The sequence below is a fragment of the Oncorhynchus tshawytscha genome, unplaced genomic scaffold (genome assembly GCF_018296145.1).
Source record: "Oncorhynchus tshawytscha isolate Ot180627B unplaced genomic scaffold, Otsh_v2.0 Un_contig_4324_pilon_pilon, whole genome shotgun sequence".
NCBI classification, from domain to species: domain Eukaryota; kingdom Metazoa; phylum Chordata; class Actinopteri; order Salmoniformes; family Salmonidae; genus Oncorhynchus; species Oncorhynchus tshawytscha.
In genome coordinates this window covers 387,501-397,500 of record NW_024609799.1, presented here as the reverse complement: position 1 = coordinate 397,500, position 10,000 = coordinate 387,501, and the positions used below count along the sequence as shown (strand labels likewise).

The 10,000-nt window shown below is 44.0% G+C and overlaps 1 protein-coding gene across 4 annotated transcripts in view; it reads right to left on the bottom strand.

The window, feature by feature from the left end:
* mafgb (v-maf avian musculoaponeurotic fibrosarcoma oncogene homolog Gb) overlaps window positions 1-10,000 on the bottom strand; it is a 29,068-nt gene that overhangs the window by 9,870 nt on the left and 9,198 nt on the right. The window contains exon 2 of one of the 4 annotated variants that reach the window (XM_042318270.1): window positions 1,400-1,453. The exons of the other annotated variants lie outside the window; for them this stretch is intronic. Within the exon in view, the coding sequence (XP_042174204.1) occupies window positions 1,400-1,444 (45 nt within the window). The 5' untranslated portion in view covers window positions 1,445-1,453. The remainder of the gene's footprint in view (window positions 1-1,399; window positions 1,454-10,000) is intronic. 4 annotated transcript variants of the gene reach the window in all.

The window sequence follows — 10,000 nt, the reverse complement described above, 5'->3', positions numbered from 1 at the left end:
TTCGCATACTGCCCCAACAGATCCACAGATGACACAATCTATATTGCACTCCACACTGTCCTTTCCCACCTGGACAAAAATACCTTTGTAAGAAAGCTGTTCATTGACTACAGCTCAGCATTCACCATAGTCCCCTCAAGCTCATAACCCTGGGACTGAACACCTTCCTCTGCAACTGGTTCCTGGACTTCCTGATGGGCCACCCCCAGGTGTTGAAGGTAGGCAACAACACTTCTGCCACACTGACCATCAACACGGTGACCCCTCAGGGGTGTGTGCTTAGTCCCCTGCTGCACGACTGCGTGTCTGTCTGAGGCTTGAGACAGACAATGTGTGTGTCCTAAATGCCACACTATTCTCTACATGAGGGATGGACAACTGGCTCCCTACAGGCCACACTATTCTCTACATTAGGGATGGACAACTGGGGGCCTGCAGGCCACACTATTCCCTACATTAGGGATGGGCAACTGGGGGCCTGCAGGCCACACTATTCCCTACATTAGGGATGGGCAACTGGGGGCCTGCAGGCCACACTATTCCCTACATTAGGGATGGGCAACTGGGGGCCCTGCAGGCCACATGCAGCCTTTAGAAGGCCTGTGGACCAATAACAAAACACATTTTTTAAATTCAGTCAGGGTCTCAACTGACTGTTGAGAGTTAGAATAGTAGAATACAGAAGGTGAATTTAGAAAATAGGTTGTGCATCAGCAGTCACTCAATTAGCCCATGTCAGCAATTTTTTGGGGGGGATTAGTAAATGATACTAGCGGCCAGCTATCTAAACTTGTAGTAAGCATGGCCGAATTATCGACCGGGGTGGGGCCCATCGATCATCAGTTATCATATTAAAACTACAAATACTTGCCTCCAACCTACAGCAAAATGTATATAATTGTAGGACATTTTTGTAATCTTCGCTGTCACGGGGGGGGCTTGATGTGGGAACACAGACCCAAGATCCACTGTGGCCCCTCATGTTCCGTTTTTTGTGGCCCCCACCTCCATGCCCATCGCTGCCCTACATAGTGCACTACTTTTGACCAGGGCCCATCAACATTAGTGCACTATACAGGAACCAGGGTGCCACTTGGTAAGCAGCCAGTAAATCCATCTGTCCTTATTCCCTGACTGTATCATCTGATGTCATCTAATATCATTTAATCCCCTACAGAACAACAGTCTGATCAGTGGCTTTATCTGCTAATCTCTAATGCTGGTTGTGGATTCTGCTGAATGACTCTGTGATGATTGTTATGGAGGAAGAGAAGCAGAGAAAACACAGGAGAGAGAGAGAGAGAGAGCATGAATAAGGGAGAGAAAGAGTTTGAGAAAAAGCAAATAAGGGAAGGAGAGCGAGAGAGAGAGACAGGCATATCAAAAATAGACTAAAAACCTCAGAGCTCCACTCGTTTTTTAATCCCTTCTCTCGACCCTCCATCTCTCCTTCCTAGAAAAACAGAGAGAGCAGGTCTTATTGATCTAGGCAGTTTGAGGTGTGACGAGAGAGAGGTCAATCATTTAAGTTTAACGCTTTGCGTTCCGGCTAATTGTGAATTAGAAATCAGTTTAGTGATAATGGAGAGAGAGAAAGAGCGACAGAGAGAGAGAGAAAGAGCGACAGAGAGAGAGAGAAAGAGCGACAGAGAGAGAGAGAAAGAGCGACAGAGAGAGAGAGAAAGAGCGACAGAGAGAGAGAGAGAGAGAGAGAGCAACAGACAGAGAGAGAGAGAGAAAGAGACAGAGAGAGAGAGAGAAAGAGCGACAGAGAGAGAGAGAAAAGAGCGACAGAGAGAGAGAGAGAAAGAGCGACAGAGAGAGAGAGAAAGAGCGACAGAGAGAGAGAGAGAAAGAGCGACAGAGAGAGAGAGAAAAGAGCGACAGAGAGAGAGAGAGAGAAAGAGCGACAGAGAGAGAGAGAAAGAGCGACAGAGAGAGAGAGAGAAAGAGCGACAGAGAGAGAGAGAGAAAGAGCGACAGAGAGAGAGAGAGAAAGAGCGACAGAGAGAGAGAGAGAAAGAGCGACAGAGAGAGAGAGAAAGAGTGACAGAGAGAGAGAGAGAGAAAGAGTGACAGAGAGAGAGAGAGAAAGAGCGACAGAGAGAGAGAAAGAGCGACAGAGCGACAGAGAGAGAGAGAGAGAGAGAGAGAAAGAGAGACAGAGAGAGAGAGAGAAAGAAAGAGCGACAGAGCGACAGAGAGAGAAAGAGTGACAGAGAGAGAGAGAGAAAGAGCGACAGAGAAGAGAGAAAGAGTGACAGAGAAGAAAGACAACAAGAGAAATGAAAGAGAGAGAGAGAAAAGAGAAGATGAGAGAGAGAACAGAGAGAGAGAGACAGAGAGAGAAAAGCGACAAGAGAGAGAGAGAGAGAGAGACAGAGAGAGAGAAAGAGACAGAGAGAGAGAAAACAAGAGAGATGGAGAGAGAAAGAAAGAGACAGAGAGAGAGAGAGAGAAAGAAAGAGCGACAGAGAGAGAGAGAGTGACAGAGAGAGAGAGAGAGAAGAGAGAGAGAGAAAGAGCAAGAAGATGGAGAGAGAACAGAGGACAGAGAGAGAGAGAGAAAGAGCAACAGAGAGAGAGAGAGAAGAGCGACAGAGAGAGAAAGAGACAGAGAGAGAGAGAAAGAGCACAGAGAAGATGGAGAGAAGAGCGACAGAGAGAGAAAGAGACAGAGAGAGAGAGACAAGAGAGACAGAGAGAGAGAGAAAAGAGCGACAGAGAGAGAAAGAGAGAGAGAAAGAAAGAGAAGAGAGAAGAGCGACAGAGAAGAGAGAGAGAACAGAGGAGAAAGAGTTGAGAGAGAGAGAGAAAAGAAGAAGATGAGAGAGAGAAAGAGGACAGAGAGAGAGAGAGAAAGAAAACAAGAAGATGGAGAGAGAACAGAGAGGAGAGAGAGAGAAGAGCGACAGAGAGAGAGAAAAGAGAGATGGAGAGAGAAAGAGGGAGTTGAGAGAGAGAGAAAAGAGCAAGAAGATGGAGAGAGAAAGAGGGAGTTGAGAGAGAGAGAGAGAACAAGAAGATGAGAGAGAGAAGAGCAGACAGATGGAGAGAGAAAGAGAGAGAGAGAGAAAACAGAGAAGAGAGAGAGAGAGAGAGAGGAGAGAGAGAGAGAGAGAGAACAGAGAAGAGAGGAGAAGAAGAAGAGAGAACAGAGGGAGTTGAGAGAGAGAGAAAGACAAGAAGATGAGAGAGAGAACAGAGAGAGAAAGAGAGACAGAGAGAGAGAGAGAAAAAGCGACAGAGAACAGAGAGAGAGAGAACAGAGAGACAGAGAGAGAGAGAAAGAAAACAGAGAGAGAGAGAGAAGAGAGAGAGAGAGAGAGAGAAAGAGAGAGAGAGAGAGAGAGAAAACAGAGAAGAGAGAGAGAGAGAAAGAACAGAGGAGAAAGAGCGAGAGAGAGAGAGAAAACAAGAAGAGAGAGAGAAGAGGGACAGAGAGAGAGAGAAGAGAGAAAGAGAGAGAGAGAAAAAACAAGAAGATGAGAGAGAGAGAAAGAGCACAGAGAGTTGAGAGAGAGAGAAAACAGAGAAGATGGAGAGAGAACAGAGGGAGTTGAGAGAGAGAGAAAACAAGAGATGACAGAGAGAGAAAGAGGAGAGAGAGAGAGAAAGAAGATGGAGAGAGAGAGAGAGAAGAGAAACAAGAAGATGGAGAGAGAACAGAGGGAGTTGAGAGAGAGAGAGAAAACAAGAAGAGAGAGGAGAGAGAGACAGAGAGGAGAGAAAACAAGAAGATGGAGAGAGAGAGAGAGAGAAAAACAAGAAGATGGAGAGAGAGAAAGACAGAGGGAGTTGAGAGAGAGAGAAAACAAGAAGATGGAGAGAGAGACAGAGGGAGTTGAGAGAGAGAGAGAAAACAAGAAGAAGAAGATGGAGAGAGAACAGAGGGAGTTGAGAGAGAGAGAAAACAAGAAGATGGAGAGAGAACAGAGGGAGTTGAGAGAGAGAGAAAACAAGAAGATGGAGAGAGAACAGAGGGAGTTGAGAGAGAGAGAAAACAAGAAGATGGAGAGAGAACAGAGGGAGTTGAGAGAGAGAGAAAACAAGAAGATGGAGAGAGAACAGAGGGAGTTGAGAGAGAGAGAAAACAAGAAGATGGAGAGAGAGAACAGAGGGAGTTGAGAGAGAGAGAGAAAACAAGAAGAAGGAGAGAGAGAACAGAGGGAGTTGAGAGAGAGAGAAACAAGAAGATGGAGAGAGAGAACAGAGGGAGTTGAGAGAGAGAGAGAAAACAAGAAGATGGAGAGAGAGAACAGAGGGAGTTGAGAGAGAGAGAGAAAACAAGAAGATGGAGAGAGAGAACAGAGGGTTGAGAGAGAGAGTGAAAGAGATGAGACAAAGGTGTAGGGAGGAGAGATGAGACAAAGATGTAGGGAGGAGAGATGAGACAAAGGTGTAGGGAGGAGAGATGAGACAAAGGTGTAGGGAGGAGAGATGAGACAAAGATGTAGGGAGGAGAGATGAGACAAAGAAAGAAAGAGGACACAAAATAAATTATATTTTTCACTTTTCTGCAATACGGAAATAAAGTGTTGTGTGTCTGAGTAGTAGTCTGAGTGTGTGATGATAAATTCCCGAACACCAGCACAAAATGTGCACCGTCAGGTGATCCAGGCTCCGACACCTTTTCATTTTTTATTTAGTAAGGGCTTTTCACAGAGGAGAAAAACCTTGTAGGTTAATTTAGCTCTCCCCAGCTAACAGGGTGAGAGTATGTACTGTGTGTGTGTGTGTATGTGCGTGTGCGTGTGCGTGTGTGTGTGTGTGTGTGTGTGTGTGTGTGTGTGTGTGTGTGTGTGTGTTGTGTGTGTGTGTGTGTGTACTCAGCACCTAGATGGAGTAGCCTAGTGGTTAGAGTGTAGGCCAGTAACCGAAAGGTTGCTAGATTGAATCCCTGAGCTGACAAGGTAAAAATCAGAGAGAGGGGGGCAGAGAGAGAGTGGGAGGGAGAGGGGCAGGGAGAAAGTGGGATGGAGAGAGAGGGGGGCAGGGAGAGTGGGAGAGAGACCCAACCAAATCATGAGAAAACAAAAAGATAACTACTTAACACATTGGAAAGAATTAACAAAAAAACAGAGCAAACTAGAATGCTATTTGGCCCTACACAGAGAGTACACAGCGGCAGAATACCTGACCACTGTGACTGACCCAAAATTAAGGAAAGCCTTGACTATGTACAGACTCAGTGAGCATAGCCTTGCTATTGAGAAAGGCCGCCGTAGGCAGACATGGCTCTCAAGAGAAGACAGGCTATGTGCTCACTGCCCACAAAATGAGGTGGAAACTGAGCTGCACTTCCTAACCTCCTGCCCAATGTATGACCATATTAGAGAGACATATTTCCCTCAGATTACACAGATCCACAAAGAATTCGAAAACAAATCCAATTTTGAAAAACTCCCATATCTACTGGGTGAAATTCCACAGTGTGCCATCACAGCAGCAAGATTTGTGACCTGTTGCCACGAGAAAAGGGCAACCAGTGAAGAACAAACACCATTGTAAATACACCCATATTTATGCTTATTTATTTTATCTTGTGTCCTTTAACCATTTGTACATTGTTAAAACACTGTATATATATATAATATGACATTTGTAATGTCTTTACTGTTTTGAAACTTCTGTATGTGTAATGTTTACTGTTAATTTTTGTTGTTTTTCACTTTATATATTCACTTTGTATGTTGTCTACCTCACTTGCTTTGGCAATGTTAACACATGTTTCCCATGCCAATAAAGCCCTTGAATTGAATTGAATTGAATTGAGAGAGGGGGCAGAGAGAGAGAGAGGGAGAGAGGGGGCAGAGAGAGAGGGGCAGAGAGAGAGAGAGAGGGGCAGAGAGAGAGAGAGGGGCAGAGAGAGAGGGGCAGAGAGAGAGGGGGCAGAGAGAGAGGGGGCAGAGAGAGAGGGGGCAGAGAGAGAGGGGAGAGAGAGGGGGCAGAGAGAGGGGGGGCAGAGAGAGAGGGGGCAGAGAGAGAGGGGGCAGAGAGAGAGGGGGGGGCAGAGAGAGAGGGGCAGAGAGAGAGGGGGAGAGAGAGAGGGGCAGAGAGAGAGGGGCAGAGAGAGAAGGGCAGAGAGAGAAGGGCAGAGAGAGGGAGGAGAGAGAGAGAGGGGGCAGAGAGAGAGGGGGAGAGAGAGAGAGGGGGCAGAGAGAGAGTGGGAGGGAGAGAGAGGGGGCAGAGAGAGAGTGGGAGGGAGAGAGAGGGGCAGAGAGAGAGTGGGAGGGAGAGAGAGAAAGAGGCAGAGTGAGAGAGAGAGTGGGAGGGAGAGAGAGAAAGAGGCAGAGTGAGAGAGAGAGAGAGGACAAGACTCCAGCCCACTTGTTGGCAGAGATCTCCTAGCTCCGTAGTGCTCTGAGTTAAAAGCAACAGTGTGTTAGCATGTTTGCACGTGGAATCGATTGACGCAGGCACAGAGTGTGAAAACAACCTCTCTCTTTCAGCCTTCACTGGAAGGGGATTAGTGTTTCAAACCCTCACCACAAATTGTTTATTCAATTTAAAATCATTAGCTTTAAGGGAGGAGGTAGAGAACGCATCTCTTCAGTGTCAGAGTATATTTCCCATCATGAGAAGACAAGAGAGATGTTATGACTGTATAGTAAACATTCTCTCTATCCAGGAGGTGAAGACCCTGGGAAACTGTTGATTCTCATTGTACCGACATGGAGTATGTGTTGTGGAGTGTTTTGAGTGTGGTTTGAGTGTGTTTTGAGTGTGGTTTGAGTGTGTTTTGAGTGTGTTTTGAATGTGTTTTGAGTGTGGTTTGAGTGTGTTTTGAGTGTGGTTTGAGTGTGGTTTGAGTGTGGTTTGAGTGTGTTTTTGAGTGTGTTTTGAGTGTGAGTGTGTTTTGAGTGTTTTGGTTTTTGAGTGTGTTTTGAGTGTGTTTTGAGTGTGTTTTGAGTGTGTTTTGAATGTGTTTTGAGTGTGGTTTGAGTGTGTTTTGAGTGTGGTTTGAGTGTGGTTTGAGTGTGGTTTGAGTGTGCGAGTGGAGAATTGGGATGGGGAGGGGGGGGTTCAGGGTGTGTGTATATGAATGAACTGTTGATTCTCAGAGAAGAGACACACCATCATCACCCACAGAGAAGAAGTGTGTGTTGGTGTGTGTGTTTTAGTCTAGGGCTGTATTTGAGGTGTGGCGTTCCCTCTCTCCTTCTCTCCTTTCCTTTCTTCCCTGGTGTTGTTAAATGTGTTATAATACAGTAGTGAACTCACCGCCACAAGTTGAAAAACACAGAAAGATGATGCAATAGAAAGACAACCCTGAGTCTCCTCTCACAGAGCCCAGCACTCTATACTCTACCCTTCTCCTGAGTCTCCTCTCACAGAGCCCAGCACTCTATACTCTACCCTTCTCCTGAGTCTCCTCTCACAGAGCCCAGCACTCTATACTCTACCCTTCTCCTGAGTCTCCTCTCACAGAGCCCAGCACTCTATACTCTACCCTTCTCCTGAGTCTCCTCTCACAGAGCCCAGCACTCTATACTCTACCCTTCTCAATAACCGCACTATAATAAAAGTTTGTTACAGTGGTGTGTGTGTGTTAAGGTGTGTGTGTTATGATGTGTGTGTTACAGTGTGTGTATATGTATGCTAAGATAAGTGTGTGATACAGTGTGTCACAGAGCCCAGCACTCATATGGATATCTCTACCCTTCTCCTGAGTCTCCTCTCTACAGAGCCCATAGTGGACTCTGGATATCTACCATAGTGGATATAGTAGATACTGTCTCCTGAGTCTCCTGGATATCTAACACAGAGCCCAGCACTAACTAGTGGATATCTAACATAGTGGATACCCTAGTGGATATCTAACACAGTGGATATCTACCCTTCTCCTGAGTCTCCTCTCATAGTGGATATCTAACATAGTGAGTCTCCTCTCACAGAGCACAGTGGTTATCTAACATAGTGGATATCTAACATACCCTTGGATATCTAACAATGGAACAGTAGATACTGCACTATAATAAAAGTTTGTTACAGTGGTGTGTGTGTGGATATAAGGTGTGTGATACTGTTATGATGTGTGTAGATTATCTAGTGTATCTACCATAGTGTATATGTATAGCTAAGATATCTAACACAGTGTGTGATATCTAGTGGATGTGTGTGTGTGTGATGTGTGGATATCTAACATAGTGTACCTAACATAGTGTGTGTATCTAACATAGTGTATCTAACATAGTGGATATAGTAGATACTGTGTGGATATCTAACATAGTGTGTGTACTGTGTGGTGTGTGTGTGTAGATACTTATCTAGGGTGTGTATCTAACATAGTGGATATAGTAGATACTGTATCTAACATAGTGGATATCTAACACAGTGGATATCTAACACAGTGGATATCTACCATAGTGGATATAGTAGATACTGTATCTAACATAGTGGATATCTAACATAGTGGATATCTAACACAGTGGATATCTAACACAGTGGATATATACCATAGTGGATATAGTAGATACTGTATCTAACATAGTGGATATCTACCATAGTGGATATCTAACATAGTGGATATCTACCATAGTGGATAGTAGATACTGTATCTAACATAGTGGATATCTAACATAGTGGATATCTAACATAGTGGATATAGTAGATACTGTATCTAACATAGTGGATATCTAACACAGTGGATATCTAACACAGTGGATATCTACCATAGTGGATATAGTAGATACTGTATCTAACATAGTGGATATCTAACATAGCGGATATCTAACATAGTGGATATCTAACATAGTGGATATCTAACATAGTGGATATCTAACAGTGGATATCTAACACAGTGGATATCTAACATAGTGGATATAGTAGATACTGTATCTAACATAGTGGATATCTAACATAGTGGATATCTAACATAGTGGATATAGTAGATACTGTATCTAACATAGTGGATATCTAACATAGTGGATATAGTAGATACTGTATCTAACACAGTGGCTATCTAACATAGTGGATATAGTATATCTAACATATATCTAACATAGTGGATATCTAACATAGTGGATATCTATCTAACATAGTGGATATCTAACATAGTGGATATCTGTATCTAACATAGTGGATATCTAACATAGTGGATATCTAACATAGTGGATATAGTAGATACTGTATCTAACATAGTGGATATAGTAGATACTGTATCTAACATAGTGGATATCTAACATAGTGGATATAGTAGATACTGTAACTAACATAGTGGATATCTAACATAGTGGATATCTAACATAGTGGATATAGTAGATACTGTATCTAACATAGTGGATATCTAACATAGTGGATATCTAACATAGTGGATATAGTAGATACTGTATCTAACATAGTGGATATCTAACATAGTGGATATAACAGTGGATATCTAACACAGTGGATATCTAACATAGTGGATATCTAACATAGTGGATATCTAACATAGTGGATATAGTAGATACTGTATCTAACATAGTGGATATCTAAGTGGATAGGCGTAACTTCATCTGCCAATTGTCCTAATCAGTATTTACATAACTCCTATTCTGAAAGGATGTTGTGAAATCTACAAAAGTCCCAATGTAAACAGACCCTACCATCTCTCACACACACAAACACTCCCGCGCAGCAGTGTGTGTGATTATGCAGTAGTATGGTAGTTCCTGCTTACGCCATATTTCATCATTATTACTGAAGGAAAAAACTCTCCTCTATTGATCTGATGCTGCTTCTAATCTCTCTCTCCTCTCGTTCACCCTCTTCATCCCTCTCTCTTCTTTCTTCATCTCCCTCCCTCTTTCGCTCTCCTCTCTTTCATGCTCTTCATCCCTCTCTCTTCTTTCTTCATCTCCCTCCCTCTTTCGCTCTCCTCTCTTTCATGCTCTTCATCCCTTTTTCTTTCCTCATCTCCCTCTCCCTCCCTCTTTCTCTCTCCCTCCCTATTCAACCCCTCTTCCTTTCTTCTCCCTCAATCTCACTCTCTCCTTCTCTCCCTGTTCCTCTCTCTCCC